The sequence below is a fragment of the Phyllobates terribilis genome, unplaced genomic scaffold (assembly GCF_046119375.1).
Source record: "Phyllobates terribilis strain yellow unplaced genomic scaffold, ASM4611937v1 Scaffold_2__4_contigs__length_985480577, whole genome shotgun sequence".
Taxonomy (NCBI): domain Eukaryota; kingdom Metazoa; phylum Chordata; class Amphibia; order Anura; family Dendrobatidae; genus Phyllobates; species Phyllobates terribilis.
The window spans coordinates 978,941,935-978,959,355 of NW_027362762.1; the positions used below are offsets into that span (position 1 = coordinate 978,941,935).

Consider the following 17,421-nt stretch of genomic DNA (forward strand, 5'->3'; position numbering starts at 1 on the left):
ACGTGCACTGAATCCTGAGACTTGTGTCGGATTCTGGCACTGGACGTGTTCTGAATCCTGAGACTTGTATCGGATCCTGGCACTGGACATGTACTGAATCCTGAGACTTGTGTCGGATCCCGGCACTGGACGTGTACTGAATCCTGAGACTTGTGTCGGATCCTTGCACTGGATCTGCATTGAATCCTGAGACTTGTGTTGGATCCTGGCACTGGACGTGTACTGAATCCTGAGACTTGTGTTGGATCCTGGCACTGGACGTGTACTGAATCCTGAGACTTGTGTCGGATCCTGGCACTGGACGAGCACTGAATCCTGAGACGTGTGTCGGATCCTGGCACTGGACGTGCACTGAATCCTGAGACTTGTGTCAGATCCCGTCACTGAACGTGAACTGAATCCTGAGACGTGTGTCGGATCCTGGCACTGGACGTGCACTGAATCCTGAGACTTGTGTCAGATCCCGGCACTGGACGTGTACTGAATCCTGAGACTTGTGTCGGATCCTGGCACTGGACGAGTACTCAATCCTGAGACTTGTGTCGGATCCTGGCACTGGACGTGTACTGAATCCTGAGACTTGTCTCAGATCCTGCCACTGGACGTGCACTGAATCCGGAGACTTGTGTCGGATCCTGGCACTGGACGTGTACTGAATCCAGAGAATTGTGTCGGATCCTGGCAGTGGACGTGCACTGAATCCTGAGACTTGTGTCGGATCCTGGCACTGGACGTGCACTGAATCCGAAAATTGTGTCGGATCCTGGCAATGGACGTGCAGTGAATCTGGAGAATTGTGTCGGATCCTGGCACTGGACGTGCACTGAATCCTAAGATGTGTGTCGGATCCCGCCACTGGACGTGCACTGAATCCTGAGATTTGTGTCAGATCCTGGCACTGGACGTCCACTGAATCCGGAGACTTGTGTCGGATCCTGGCACTGGACGTGCACTGAATCCGGAGACTTGTGTCGGATCCTGGCACTGGACGTGTACTGAATCCGTAGAATTGTGTCGGATCCTGGCACTGGACGTGTACTGAATCCTGAGACTTCTGTCGGATCCTGCACTGGACGTGTACTGAATCCTGAGACTTGTGTGGGATCCTGGCATTGGACGTGTATTGAATCCTGAGACTTGTGTCGGATCCTGGCACTGGACGTGTACTGAATCCTGAGACTTGTGTTGGATTCTGGCACTGGACGTGTACTGAATTCTGAGACTTGTGTTGGATCCTGGCACTGGACGTGTACTGAATCCTGAGACTTGTGTTGGATCCTGTACTGGACGTGTACTGAATCCTGAGACTTGTGTCGGATCCTGGCATTGGACTTGTATTGAATCCTGAGACTTGTGTCGGATCCTGGCACTGGACGTGTACTGAATCCTGAGACTTGTGTCGGAACCTGCACTGGACGTGTACTGAATCCTGAGACTTGTGTCGGATCCTGGCATTGGACGTGTATTGAATCCTGAGACTTGTGTCGGATCCTGGCACTGGACGTGTACTGAATCCTGAGACTTGTGTTGGATTCTGGCACTGGACGTGTACTGAATCCTGAGACTTGTGTTGGATCCTGGCACTGAACGTGTACTGAATCCTGAGACTTGTGTCGGATCCTGCACTGGACGTGTACTGAATCCTGAGACTTGTGTTGGATTCTGGCACTGGACGTGTACTGAATCCTGAGACTTGTGTTGGATCCTGGCACTGAACGTGTACTGAATCCTGAGACGTGTGTCGGATCCTGGCATTGGACGTGTATTGAATCCTGAGACTTGTGTCGGATCCTGGCACTGGACGTGTACAGAATCCTGAGACTTGTGTTGGATCCTGGCACTGGACGTGAACTGAATCCTGAGACTTGTGTCGGATCCTGGCACTGGACGTGCACTGAATCCTGAGACGTGTGTCGGATGCTGGCACTGGACATGTACTGAATCCTGAGACTTGTGTCAGATCCCGTCACTGAACGTGTACTGAATCCTGAGACGTGTGTCGGATCCTGGCACTGGACGTGCACTGATTCCTGAGACTTCTGTCGGATCCCGGCACTGGACGTGTACTGAATCCTGAGACTTGTGTCGGATCCTGGCACTGGACGTGTACTGAATCCTGAGACTTGTATCGGATCCTGGCACTGGACGTGCACTGAATCCGGAGACGTGTGTCGGATCCTGGCACTGGACGTGCACCGAATCCTGAGACTTGTGTCGGATCCTGGCACTGGACGTGCACTGAATCCTGAGACTTGTGTCGGGTCCTGGCACTGGACGTGCACTGAATCCTGAGACGTGTGTCGGATCCTGGCACTGGACGTGCACTGAATCCTGAGACTTGTGTCGGATCCTGGCATTGGACGTGCACTGAATCCAGAGACTTGTGTCGGGTCCTGGCACTGGACGTGCACTGAATCCTGAGACTTGTGTCGGATTCTGGCACTGGACGTGTTCTGAATCCTGAGACTTGTATCGGATCCTGGCACTGGACATGTACTGAATCCTGAGACTTGTGTCGGATCCCGGCACTGGACGTGTACTGAATCCTGAGACTTGTGTCGGATCCTTGCACTGGATCTGCATTGAATCCTGAGACTTGTGTTGGATCCTGGCACTGGACGTGTACTGAATCCTGAGACTTGTGTTGGATCCTGGCACTGGACGTGTACTGAATCCTGAGACTTGTGTCGGATCCTGGCACTGGACGAGCACTGAATCCTGAGACGTGTGTCGGATCCTGGCACTGGACGTGCACTGAATCCTAAGACTTGTGTCAGATCCCGTCACTGAACGTGAACTGAATCCTGAGACGTGTGTCGGATCCTGGCACTGGACGTGCACTGAATCCTGAGACTTGTGTCAGATCCCGGCACTGGACGTGTACTGAATCCTGAGACTTGTGTCGGATCCTGGCACTGGACGAGTACTCAATCCTGAGACTTGTGTCGGATCCTGGCACTGGACGTGTACTGAATCCTGAGACTTGTCTCAGATCCTGCCACTGGACGTGCACTGAATCCGGAGACTTGTGTCGGATCCTGGCACTGGACGTGTACTGAATCCAGAGAATTGTGTCGGATCCTGGCAGTGGACGTGCACTGAATCCTGAGACTTGTGTCGGATCCTGGCACTGGACGTGCACTGAATCCGAAAATTGTGTCGGATCCTGGCAATGGACGTGCAGTGAATCTGGAGAATTGTGTCGGATCCTGGCACTGGACGTGCACTGAATCCTAAGATGTGTGTCGGATCCCGCCACTGGACGTGCACTGAATCCTGAGATTTGTGTCAGATCCTGGCACTGGACGTCCACTGAATCCGGAGACTTGTGTCGGATCCTGGCACTGGACGTGCACTGAATCCGGAGACTTGTGTCGGATCCTGGCACTGGACGTGTACTGAATCCGTAGATTTGTGTTGGATCCTGGCACTGGACGTACACTGAATCCTGAGACTTCTGTCGGATAATGGCACTGGACGTGCACTGAATCCGGAGACTTCTGTCGGATCCTGGTACTGGACGTGCACTGAATCCTGAGACTTGTGTCGGATCCTGGCACTGGACGTGCACTGAATCCTGAGATTTGTGTCGGATCACGGCACTGGACGTGTACTGAATCCTGAGACTTGTGTTGGATTCTGGCACTGGACGTGTACTGAATCCTGAGACTTGTGTCGGATTCTGGCACTCGATGTGTACTGAATCCTGAGACTTATGTGGGATCCCGGCACTGTACGTGTACTGAATCCTGACACTTGTGTCGGGTCCCGGCACTGGACGTGTACTGAATCCTGAGAGTTGTGTCGGATCCTGGCACTGGACGTGCACTGAATCCTGAGACTTGTGTCAGATCCTGGCACTCGACGTGTACTGAATCCTGAGACTTATGTGGGATCCCGGCACTGTACGTGTACTGAATCCTGAGTCTTGTGTCGGATCCCGGCACTGGACGTGTACTGAATCCTGAGACTTGTGTTGGATCCTGGCACTGGACGTGTACTGAATCCTGAGACTTGTGTCGGGTCCCGGCACTGGACGTGTACTGAATCCTGAGACTTGTGTCGGATCCTGTCACTGGACGTGCACTGAATCCTGAGACTTTTGTCGGATCCTGGCACTGGAAGTGTACTGAATCCTGAGACTTGTTTCGGATCCCGGCACTGGACGTGCACTGAATCCTGAGACTTGTGTCGGATCCTGGCACTGGACGTGCACTGAATCCTGAGACGTGTGTCGGATCCTGGCACTGGACGTGCACTGAATCCTGAGACTTGTGTCGGGTCCTGGCACTGGACGTGCACTGAATCCTGAGACGTGTGTCGGATCCTGGCACTGGACGTGCACTGAATCCTGAGACTTGTGTCGGATCCTGGCACTGGACGTGCACTGAATCCTGAGACTTGTGTCGGATCCTGGCACTGGATATGTACTGAATCGTGAGACTTGTGTCGAATCCCGGCATTGAACGTGTACTGAATACAGAGACTTGTGTCGGATCCCGGCACTGGACGTGCACTGAATCCTGAGACTTGTGTCGGGTCCTGGCACTGGACGTGCACTGAATCCTGAGACGTGTGTCGGATCCTGGCACTCGACGTGCACTGAATCCTGAGCCTTGTGTCGGAACCTGGCACAGGACGTGCACTGAATCCTGAGACTTGTGTCGGATCCTGGCACTGGACGTGTACTGAATCCTGAGACTTGTGTTGGATCCCGGCATTGAACGTGTACTGAATCCTGAGACTTGTGTCGGATCCCGGCACTGGACGTGCACTGAATCCTGAGTCTTGTGTCGGATCCCGGCACTGGACTTGTACTGAATCCTGAGATTTGTGTCGGATCCTGGCACTGGACGTGTACTGAATCCTGAGACTTGTGTCGGATCCCGGCATTGAACGTGTACTGAATCCTAACACTTGTGTCGGATCCTGGCACTGGACGTGCACTGAATCCTGAGACTTGTGTCGGATGCTGTCACTGGACGTGTACTGAATCCTGAGACGTGTGTCGGATCCTGGCACTGGACGTGTACTGAATCCTGAGACTTGTGTCGGATCCCGGCACTGAACGTGTACTGAATCCTGAGACTTGTGTCGGATCCCGGCACTGGACGTGTACTGAATCCTGAGGCTTGTGTCGGATCCTGGTCCTGGACGTGCACTGAATCCTGAGACGTGAGTCGGAATCCGGCACTGGACATGTACTGAATCCTGAGAATTGTGTCGGATCCCGGCACTAGACGTGTACTGAATCCTGAGACTTGTGTCGGATCCTGGCAATGGATGTGTACTGAATCCTGAGACTTGTGGTGGATCCTGGCACTGGACATGTACTGAATCCTGAGACTTGTGTCGGATCCTGGCACTGGACGTGTACTGAATTCGGAGACTTGTGTCGGATCCCGGCACTGAACGTGTACTGAATCCTGAGACTTGAGTCGGATCCCGGCACTGAACTTGTACTAAATCCTGAGACGTGTGTCGGATCCTGGCACTGGAAGTCTACTGAATCCTGAGACTTGTGTTGGATCCTGGCACTGGACGTGCACTGAATCCTGAGACTTGTGTCGATCCTGGCACTGGAAGTGTACTGAATCCTGAGACTTGTGTCGGATCCCGGCACTGGACGTGCACTGAATCCTGAGACTTGTGTCGGATCCTGGCACTGGACGTGCACTGAATCCTGAGACGTGTGTCGGATCCTGGCACTGGACGTGCACTGAATCCTGAGACTTGTGTCGGATCCCGGCACTGGACGTGCACTGAATCCTGAGACGTGTGTCGGATCCTGGCACTGGACGTGCACTGAATCCTGAGTCTTGTGTCGGATCCCGGCACTGGACGTGTACTGAATCCTGAGATTTGTGTCGGATCCTGGCACTGGACGTGTACTGAATCCTGAGACTTGTGTCGGATCCCGGCATTGAACGTGTACTGAATCCTGACACTTGTGTCGGATCCTGGCACTGGACGTGCACTGAATCCTGAGACTTGTGTCGGATCCTGTCACTGGACGTGTACTGAATCCTGAGACGTGTGTCGGATCCTGGCACTGGACGTGTATTGAATCCTGAGACGTGTGTCGGATCCTGTCACTGGACGTGTACTGAATCCTGAGACTTGTGTCGGATCCCGGCACTGAATGTGTACTGAATCCTGAGACTTGTGTCGGATCCCGGCACTGAATGTGTACTGAATCCTGAGAATTGTGTCGGATCCCGGCACTAGACGTGTACTGAATCCTGAGACTTGTGTCGGATCCTGGCAATGGATGTGAACTGAATCCTGAGACTTGTGTTGGATCCTGGCACTGGACATGTACTGAATCCTGAGACTTGTGTCGGATCCTGGCACTGGACGTGTACTGAATTCGGAGACTTGTGTCGGATCCCGGCACTGAACGTGTACTGAATCCTGAGACTTGAGTCGGATCCCGGCACTGAACTTGTACTAAATCCTGAGACGTGTGTCGGATCCTGGCACTGGAAGTCTACTGAATCCTGAGACTTGTGTTGGATCCTGGCACTGGACGTGCACTGAATCCTGAGACTTGTGTCGATCCTGGCACTGGAAGTGTACTGAATCCTGAGACTTGTGTCGGATCCCGGCACTGGACGTGCACTGAATCCTGAGACTTGTGTCGGATCCTGGCACTGGACGTGCACTGAATCCTGAGACGTGTGTCGGATCCTGGCACTGGACGTGCACTGAATCCTGAGACTTGTGTCGGATCCCAGCACTGGACGTGCACTGAATCCTGAGACGTGTGTCGGATCCTGGCACTGGACGTGCACTGAATCCTGAGACTTGTGTCGGGTCCTGGCACTGGACATGCACTGAATCCTGAGACGTGTGTCGGATCCTGGCACTGGAAGTGCACTGAATCCTGAGACTTGTGTCGGATCCTGGCACTGGACGTGCACTGAATCCTGAGACTTGTGTCGGATCACGGCACTGGACGTGTACTGAATCCTGAGACTTGTGTCGGATCCCGGCACTGGACGTGTACTGAATCCTGAGACTTGTGTCGGATCCCGGCACTGGAAGTGTACTGAATCTTGAGACTTGTGTCGGGTCCCGGCACTGGACGTGTACTGAATCCTGAGACTTGTGTCGGAACCTGGCACAGGACGTGCACTGAATCCTGAGACTTGTGTCGGGTCCTGGCACTGGACATGCACTGAATCCTGAGACGTGTGTCGGATCCTGGCACTGGAAGTGCACTGAATCCTGAGACTTGTGTCGGATCCTGGCACTGGACGTGCACTGAATCCTGAGACTTGTGTCGGATCACGGCATTGAACGTGTACTGAATCCTGAGACTTGTGTCGGATCCCGGCACTGGATGTGCACTGAATCCTGAGTCTTGTGTCGGATCCCGACACTGGACGTGTACTGAATCCTGAGACTTGTGTCGGATCCTGGCACTGGACGTGTACTGAATCCTGAGACTTGTGTCGGATCCCGGCATTGAACGTGTACTGAATCCTGACACTTGTGTCGGATCCTGGCACTGGACGTGCACTGAATCCTGAGACTTGTGTCGGATCCTGTCACTGGACGTGTACTGAATCCTGAGACGTGTGTCGGATCCTGTCACTGGACGTGTACTGAATCCTGAGACTTGTGTCGGATCCCGGCACTGAACGTGTACTGAATCCTGAGACTTGTGTCGGATCCCGGCACTGGACGTGTACTGAATCCTGAGACTTGTGTCGGATCCTGGTCCTGGACGTGCACTGAATCTTGAGACGTGTGTCGGAATCCGGCACTGGACATGTACTGAATCCTGAGACTTGTGTCGGATCCTGGCACTGGATGTGTACTGAATCCTGAGACTTGTGTTGGATCCTGGCACTGGACATGTACTGAATCCTGAGACTTGTGTCGGATCCTGGCACTGGACGTGTACTGAATTCGGAGACTTGTGTCGGATCCCGGCATTGAACGTGTCCTGAATCCTGAGACTTGTGTCGGATCCTGGCACTGGAAGTCTACTGAATCCTGAGACTTGTGTTGGATCCTGGCACTGGACGTGCACTGAATCCTGATACTTGTCTCGGATCCCGGCACTGGACGTGTACTGAATCCTGAGACTTGTGTCGGATCCCGGCATTGAACGTGTCCTGAATCCTGAGACTTGTGTCGGATCCTGGCACTGGACGTGTACTGAATCCTGAGACTTGTGTCGGTTCCTGGCACTGGACGTGTACTGAATCCTGAGACTTGTGTCGGATCCTGGCACTGGACGTGTACTGAATTCGGAGACTTTTGTCGGATCCCGGCACTGAACGTGTACTGAATCCTGAGACTTGAGTCGGATCCCGGCACTGAACGTGTACTGAATTCGGAGACTTGTGTTGGATCCCGGCACTGGACGTGTACTGAATCCTGAGACGTGTGTCGGATCCTGGCTCTGGACGTGTACTGAATCCTGAGACTTTTGTCGGATCCCGGCACTGAACGTGTACTGAATCCTGAGAATTGTGTCGGATCCCGGCACTGGACATGTACTGAATCCTGAGACTTGTGTCGGATCCTGGCACTGGACGTGTACTGAATCCAGAGACTTGTGTCGGATCCTGGCACTGGACGTGTACTGAATCCTGAGACTTGTGTCGGATCCTGGCACTGGACGTGTACTGAATCCTGAGACTTGAGTCGGATCCCGGCACTGAACGTGTACTGAATCCTGAGACTTGAGTCGGATCCCGGTACTGAACGTGCACTGAATCCTGAGACTTGTGTCGGATCCTGCACTGGACGTTTACTGAATCCTGAGACTTGTGTCGGATCCCGGCACTGGACGTGTACTGAATCCTGAGACTTGTGTCGGATCCTGGCACTGGACGTGTACTGAATCCTGAGATTTGTGTCAGATCCCAGCACTGAACGTGTACTGAATCCTGAGACGTGTGTCGGATCCTGGCACTGGACGTGCAATGAATCCTGAGACGTGTGTCGGATCCTGGCACTGGACGTGCACTGAATCCTGAGACTTGTGTCGGATCCTGGCACTGGACGTGCACTGAATCCTGAGACTTGTGTCGGGTCCTGGCACTGGACGTGCACTGAATCCTGACACTTGTGTCGGATCCTGGCACTGGACGTGCACTGAATCCTGAGACTTGAGTCGGATCCCGGCACTGAACGTGTACTGAATCCTGAGACTTGAGTCGGATCCCGGCACTGAACGTGCACAGAATCCTGAGACTTGTGTCGGATCCTGCACTGGACGTTTACTGAATCCTGAGACTTGTGTTGGATCCTGGCACTGGACGTGTACTGAATCCTGAGACTTGTGTCGGATCTTGGCACTGGACGTGTACTGAATCCTGAGACTTGTGTTGGATCCTGCACTGGACGTTTACTGAATCCTGAGACTTGTGTTGGATCCTGGCACTGGACGTGTACTGAATCCTGAGACTTGTGTCGGATCCTGGCACTGGACGTGTACTGAATCCTGAGACTTGTGTCGGATCCTGGCACTGGACGTGTACTGAATCCTGATACTTGTGTCGGATCCTGGCACTGGACGTGTACTGAATCCTGAGACGTGTGTCGGATCCTGGCACTGGACGTGTACTGAATCCTGAGACTTGTGTTGGATTCTGGCACTGGACTGTACTGAATCCTGAGACTTGTATCGGATCCTGGCACTGGACGTGTACTGAATCCTGAGACTTGTGTCGGATCCCGGCACTGGACGTGTACTGAATCCTGAGACTTGTGTCGGATCCCGGTACTGAACGTGCACTGAATCCTGAGACTTGTGTCGGATCCTGCACTGGACGTTTACTGAATCCTGAGACTTGTGTCGGATCCCGGCACTGGACGTGTACTGAATCCTGAGACTTGTGTCGGATCCTGGCACTGGACGTGTACTGAATCCTGAGATTTGTGTCGGATCCCAGCACTGAACGTGTACTGAATCCTGAGACGTGTGTCGGATCCTGGCACTGGACGTGCACTGAATCCTGAGACGTGTGTCGGATCCTGGCACTGGACGTGCACTGAATCCTGAGACTTGTGTCGGATCCTGGCACTGGACGTGCACTGAATCCTGAGACTTGTGTCGGGTCCTGGCACTGGACGTGCACTGAATCCTGAGACTTGTGTCGGATCCTGGCACTGGACGTGCACTGAATCCTGAGACTTGAGTCGGATCCCGGCACTGAACGTGTACTGAATCCTGAGACTTGAGTCGGATCCCGGCACTGAACGTGCACTGAATCCTGAGACTTGTGTCGGATCCTGCACTGGACGTTTACTGAATCCTGAGACTTGTGTTGGATCCTGGCACTGGACGTGTACTGAATCCTGAGACTTGTGTCGGATCTTGGCACTGGACGTGTACTGAATCCTGAGACTTGTGTCGGATCCTGCACTGGACGTTTACTGAATCCTGAGACTTGTGTTGGATCCTGGCACTGGACGTGTACTGAATCCTGAGACTTGTGTCGGATCCTGGCACTGGACGTGTACTGAATCCTGAGACTTGTGTCGGATCCTGGCACTGGACGTGTACTGAATCCTGATACTTGTGTCGGATCCTGGCACTGGACGTGTACTGAATCCTGAGACGTGTGTCGGATCCTGGCACTGGACGTGTACTGAATCCTGAGACTTGTGTTGGATTCTGGCACTGGACTGTACTGAATCCTGAGACTTGTATCGGATCCTGGCACTGGACGTGTACTGAATCCTGAGACTTGTGTCGGATCCCGGCACTGGACGTGTACTGAATCCTGAGACTTGTGTCGGATCCTGGTCCTGGACGTGCACTGAATCCTGAGACGTGAGTCGGAATCCGGCACTGGACATGTACTGAATCCTGAGAATTGTGTCGGATCCCGGCACTAGACGTGTACTGAATCCTGAGACTTGTGTCGGATCCTGGCACTGGATGTGTACTGAATCCTGAGACTTGTGTTGGATCCTGGCACTGGACATGTACTGAATCCTGAGACTTGTGTCGGATCCTGGCACTGGACGTGTACTGAATCCTGAGACTTGTGTCGGATCCCGGCACTGGACGTGTACTGAATCCTGAGACTTGTGTCGGATCCTGGCACTGGACGTGTATTGAATCCTGAGACTTGTGTTGGATCCTGGCACTGGACGTGTACTGAATCCTGAGACTTGTGTCGGATCCTGTCACTGGACGTGTACTGAATCCTGAGACTTGTGTCGGATCCCGGCACTGGACGTGTACTGAATCCTGAGACTTGTGTCAGATCCCGGCACTGGACGTGGAGGCCGCTGTACTAAGTGCCTGATATCTACAGAAAGAAATCGTCTCAGAAGTAAGGTTACCGTTCACATCTGATGTCGACCTATTTCTGGGCTCTCAGGCGCACAACGCGAACGTCTACCTAGGAGCAGAGGTGTACTGAACCCTGGGATCATGAAAGCTTTTCTGATGCTACGTTCCTCTGGTTTTTGGGCTGCGTTGCCCATGTGACACCAACAGGTAGGGCTGAAGGACCTCTATGCCTCCATCATTCACAGGATTGGGTGGGGATCAGAGTATGGACCCCCACAGATGAGAGAAGTGATGGCAGAAAGATGGAAATACTCTGTAGGATGTATTGTTATTATAGAGAGGTTGATCCTCTACATGAGTGATCCCAGTACTGACCACTCCTATGGGTTCATTAACCAGCAGCAGGAGCAGCACTCACCTGCACATTTCACCTGGGATTTCCCGGTCTCGCTGTCACTGACCCGGTTTCTGACGGAGCAGGTGATATTCCAGGGTCTTGGTGTGGTCACGGGGACATGAACCTCACTGGTTTTCTCCGCAGTCCTGGATGAGGCAGGGTTCTCCAGCAATGAACGGCCATTTACTAAGACAGAAAACTGAGGATCATCCCCAGCGTCAATGCCGCAGACGATGGCGGCTCCACCGTCCGGAAGACATGACACATTCAGGAGAGGCCGCGATACCGGGACTGGGGAGGAAAACATATAAAAATGTATGAACACACAGCACAGCATCCGAGCAACCAAAGAGCCTCACACCTCCTCATCCTCCATCATGTGAGCACATACAGCGAGTATGGGGCGACCAGAGAGGATGATGGGTAGATACATGAGTAATAAAGGTGCCATACGCTCCTCATACTCTCCACTCACTACATCATACACCTACCTTGTACATGGAGAGTATAGCAATGAGAAAACACCTGTTGTACACTTTCGCTGTACGCGGTGAATAGATAATCCCCGCTGATGTTCCTGGTGACATTGCTCATGGTGAGACCTCCGTCCAGGGAGACATTATAGTTAGGGAATCTCTGGACGTTAAGTTCTGGCACTCTGCACCATTTACTCCTGGTGATCTGGACATTGTATGTGCGTCCTTCCTGTCTCCAGCTCCAGACAAACTCATCACACTTCATGGGATCTTTATCTCTGATCAGGTTATATCTCAGAGGTAGGAGAACATCGGAGCCCGGGGGGGCGTATATATCTGTGTGCTTGCCAGTCTTGGGGTCCAGTCCTGCGGGGACAGAATAACAAGGTACAATAATTGTAACGGGTCTGGGAGGCGGAACCTCTGAGCAACTATACAAGGGGGCGGTCCTTGTAAGGAAGAGGGTGGCTCCCAGGGAAGACGGGCAGGTAATCACGGCAAGTGACAGGGACAGTTTCTGGGTAGAAGGGCAGGTAGTCACGGCAAGTGACAGGGACAGTCTCTGAGTAGAAGGGCAGCAGGCAGGTAGCAGATGAGCGCTCCCAGGTGAGCGGGCAAGAGTCTCTGGACAGGCACGTGGTCACGGCAAGTGACGGCAGAGCCTCCAGGTAGGCTAGCAGGCAGGTAGCAGGTGAGCGCTCCCAGGTGAGCGGGCAAGAGTCTCTGGACAGGCAGGTGGTCACGGCAAGTGACGGCAGAGCCTCCAGGTAGGCTAGCAGGCAGGTAGCAGGTGAGCGCTCCCAGGTGAGCGGGCAGGCTGGTCCATAGACAGACTGACAGGTGTCGGAAGGCAGACCATCGGACAGCAGGTTTGCAAGCAGGTAAGCGGATATCAGGCAGGTATCAAGCAGGAAACTGGCAGGTGACTGGCAGGTAACAGGCAGGAATCTGGCAGGTGACTGACAGGTAACAAGCAGGAAACTGGCAGGTGACTGGCAGGTAACAAGCAGGAATCTGGCAGGTGACTGACAGGTATCAAGCAGGAAACTGGCAGGTGACTGGCAGGTAACAAGCAGGAATCTGGCAGGTGACTGGCAGGTAACAAGCAGGAAACTGGCAGGTGACTGACAGGTAACAAGCAGGAATCTGGCAGGTGACTGGCAGGTAACAAGCAGGAATCTGGCAGGTGACTGGCAGGTAACAAGCAGGAATCTGGCAGGTGACTGACAGGTAACAAGCAGGAATCTGGCAGGTGACTGGCAGGTAACAAGCAGGAATCTGGCAGGTGACTGGCAGGTAACAAGCAGGAATCTGGCAGGTGACTGGCAGGTAACAAGCAGGAATCTGGCAGGTGACTGACAGGTAACAAGCAGGAATCTGGCAGGTGACTGGCAGGTAACAAGCAGGAATCTGGCAGGTGACTGGCAGGTAACAAGCAGGAAACTGGCAGGTGACTGACAGGTAAAAAGCAGGAATCTGGCAGGTGACTGACAGGTAAAAAGCAGGAATCTGGCAGGTGACTGGCAGGTAACAAGCAGGAAACTGGCAGGTGACTGACAGGTAAAAAGCAGGAATCTGGCAGGTGACTGGCAGGTAACAAGCAGGAAACTGGCAGGTGACTGGCAGGTAACAGGCAGGAATCTGGCAGGTATCAGGCAGGTATCAAGCAGGAAACTGGCAGGTGACTGGCAGGAAACTGGTAACGGGACCTGAGGGCTGAAGCAGAGTGAAGGCTTTGCAACAACATTGCTCGGGCACCTCCATTTTGGAGGAGGTGCCTTATATATGGTGAAGTCCTCCGGCCATTGGCCGGGGACTCCTTAGGACGGCGCGCGCGGCCCCTTTAAGAGAGGGGGGGCGCGCACGCACGCGCGCCCTAAGCACCGTGGCCGGGAAGCAGCGCGCGCTGCCAGCAGAGCGGGAGGAGGACGCCGGGCACGGAGCGGAGAGGTGAGGGGAACAGCGTCCCTGCCTAGCAGGAGGCAGGGACGCCGACGCTACAATAATACAATGTCTCTGGTCCCGAGGCACGGACCGGACAGACACAGATGGGACCGGACATAATATTAATACATTGCTCTACATGAGGAAGAGAGAAGATCCAAGAGATCACAGGGACCGTGCCGATCACCGACAGGTCAACCACATCTAGTAATACAATCATCACCAGACCCAGTACATGATGGGGGTGATCATTCCTACAGCTCTACAGAAGACCCGACAGTGGGAGGATTCACAGAAGTATCACTGCCCAACAGAACAGGATAGAAGGGATGAGGCCAGGGGTCCGCACCACTCATCCCCAGCCCCTCACTAAGGATCTGAGGAATCGGGACCGTCTAGATCTCGGTAATCCACATTTCCAGTGTTTGTGGGAAGATTTAGATTGAACCTGGATGTATAATATTTCACAGCTCAGGATGGTGGACATGTGGAGTTTCTGGGCAGCATCTCCTGAAGACAATGGGGACGTCTCACTATGTACACCAGCATCTATACAGCAATGTGACCATTGGCATGAACCCTACAGCTCAAAGAAGGTGGAGTCCTCCTCCACACCGCAGTGTCTCAAGGTGAGTGTCGCCACCTCACAGCAGTGTCACAAGGTGAGTGCCACCACCTCACAGCAGTGTCCCCACCTCACAGCAGTGTCGCCACCTCACAGCAGTGTCCCCACCTCACAGCAGTGTCTCAGGGTGAGTGCCACCACCTCACAGCAGTGTCACCACCTCACAGCTGTGTCGCCACCTCACAGCAGTGCCACCACCTCACAGCAGTGTCGCAGGGTGAGTGCCACCACCTCACAGCAGTGCCAACACCTCACAGCAGTGCCTCCACCTCAGAGCAGTGCCGACACCTCACAGCAATGCCGCCAGCTCATAGTACTACCGAGACTTCACGTTGACTCTGGTGCTGTATTGCTGACGCCAGTGGTTGCACTTATCTGTAATGTCGGACTATCTTGTAAATCCTTATTAATTCAGCTTTTGACTATTTTTGTTTCATGACATGTTTAGGGGTTTTTATGATCACAATATGGCAGGTTGAGGGATTTTTTTACTGCAGTTTAAACGTTCCATGTAGTGTATGTGGATATACTGTGACCCGAAGAAGAATCTATGATCCCTCCATCATCCGAGATACAACACCTCCCACGGGGATTACACCTATAAAAAAGCATTAAGACCTAATGGGCAACAAAAACCTTCGGTGAAATTCCCTTCCCCTCATCTCAGTGACTTCTACCCTATAACGCCACTCACCCCACCGCCCATACCTGTGACGCGCTTCCTGCCCACATATATCAGGACTTTGGATAACGACTTACCGTGAATGAATACCAGTTGGAGGAGGATGAGGAGACCGGCAACGAGCAGCATCTTTCTTCTAGAGAGCCCCATAAATGATAAGAAAGACCGCAGAGAAAGGGAGGAGAACTGTGATAGGAAATTGTGTAACTCTCAGAGATCACAGAAATACAAGAACATATAGAAAGGCAGCCGAGCTGACCATGAAAATGTCAGCCATCACCCAAAGAACTGCAGAACACTCCGATGATTTGCTCATATAGCGACATTAATTCCACAACGCTTCACAGACATCATCACTGTCCCCATTGTGACTCACAAACTCAATTCCCTATCACTAGGTCTGTGGAGTAAGGGAGAAACCGGAGGAAACCCACGCAAACACGGGAAGAACATACTAACTCCTTGCAGATGAGTCTTGGTGGGATTTGAACTCAGAGTCCCGACACTGCAAAGCAACAGTGCTAACCACTGAGTCACCGGTCTGCCATATATATAGTATACTGCTAACCACTGAGTCACCCATCTGCCATATACAGTATTAGTATACTGCTAACCACTGAGCCTCCATATGTTGGTTGATGGATCTTTTATGGCAGAAAAAAATGGTCATTATCAGCAGCACATGGCCCCATGTACACAGGAGGTGTGCCACTAATGACATGATATTCTGTCAGGATAGAACAATTGTATTATCTTGTTCCCATGATTTTCTATCAACTCCAGACAACCTGTATACAGTATATCAGTGGTCATTTAATGGCCTGACACAGCCCTTGTAAATGGGACCTATTATTCATGAAAAACAAATGGTGGAAACAGAAGGACAAGATGAAGTTAAGAAAAAGATGAAAAACACAGAAGGGCCAAAACATGATGACAGTAAAACAAGAAGGTGAGGACAGAGGAACAGGAACATGGAAACAAAGGAATACAAAGATGAAGGAAGAAGAACAAGAAGACGAGGACCCAGGGACAAGAAGATGGAGACAGAAGAAGATGAAGAAAGAGGAACCAGAAGATGGAGAAAAACAACAAGAAGATGGATACAAAAGAACAAGAAGATGGATACAAAAGAACAAGAAGATGGATACAAAAGAACAAGAAGATGGATACAAAAGAACAAGAAGATGGAGACAGAACAAGAAGGTGGAGAAAGAGGAAAAAGAAGATGGTGACAGAAGAAGATGGGAGCAGAAGAATAAGAAGATGGCAATAGAAGAACAGAATGGTAGAGACAGAGAAACAAGAAAATGAAGTCAGAGTAGGAAGAAGATTGAGACAGAAGAACAAGAAGATGAACACAGAGGAACAAGAAGATGGACACAGACGAACAATAAGAAAGTAAAAATACTGACCAGCACTTTCTAACAGATTGAAGCAAGTGTGATTATATAATATACAAACCAAAGAACACGGCCACCTCTGTAAGCACTGAGATGTGCAGACATTGAATACACTTATCAAATGGAGGTGCTTAGTGTGGCACCCTGCTACCTACAGGTACCACAGGACCCAAAGGGGTGCATGGACAAGTCCACCAGAGGCCCTCATTACATAACAGACACCTCCAACCTTCCACCTCATACCACCAGAGGGAGCCCTGTTAGGGATATATAAACTGGAGGGTGGAATTAGGTAGGGAGAGTGTGCTGACACTGAGATCAGTGAAGAAGCAGCACATGAGCTGCTGTGTTGAGGGCCCCGAGTGTGGCCGAGACAAAGAGAGAGGAGAGAGGAGTTAAGGGGGCAGAGGAGCATCTGAAGCTCACCCCAGGACACAAGCCGGACACCGGGTCCACGCCTACAGGGTCCTCTACACCCAGTAGGGACAACCGGCATACCAGGAGGATTCCAGATCCCTGGTCAACCTGAAGCTACCATCATTTTACAGAACTAGGAACCACGAAGGCCCCCAGCATCCAGGGATAGTGGTAGCCAAAGAAAAGTTCTACTATAAGCAGACAGGTGGGA

The 17,421-nt window shown here is 52.3% G+C and overlaps 1 protein-coding gene across 1 annotated transcript in view; it reads right to left on the reverse strand.

The window, feature by feature from the left end:
- Positions 1-15,557, reverse strand: part of LOC141253134 (uncharacterized) — a 135,795-nt gene extending 120,238 nt beyond the window's left edge. The window contains exons 1-3 of the mRNA XM_073670890.1: positions 15,468-15,557; positions 12,155-12,505; positions 11,685-11,954 (exon numbers count right to left, since the gene is read on the reverse strand). Of these exons, the coding sequence (XP_073526991.1) occupies positions 11,685-11,954; positions 12,155-12,505; positions 15,468-15,540 (694 nt within the window). The 5' untranslated portion in view covers positions 15,541-15,557. The remainder of the gene's footprint in view (positions 1-11,684; positions 11,955-12,154; positions 12,506-15,467) is intronic.
- Positions 15,558-17,421: the final 1,864 nt, after the last annotated feature.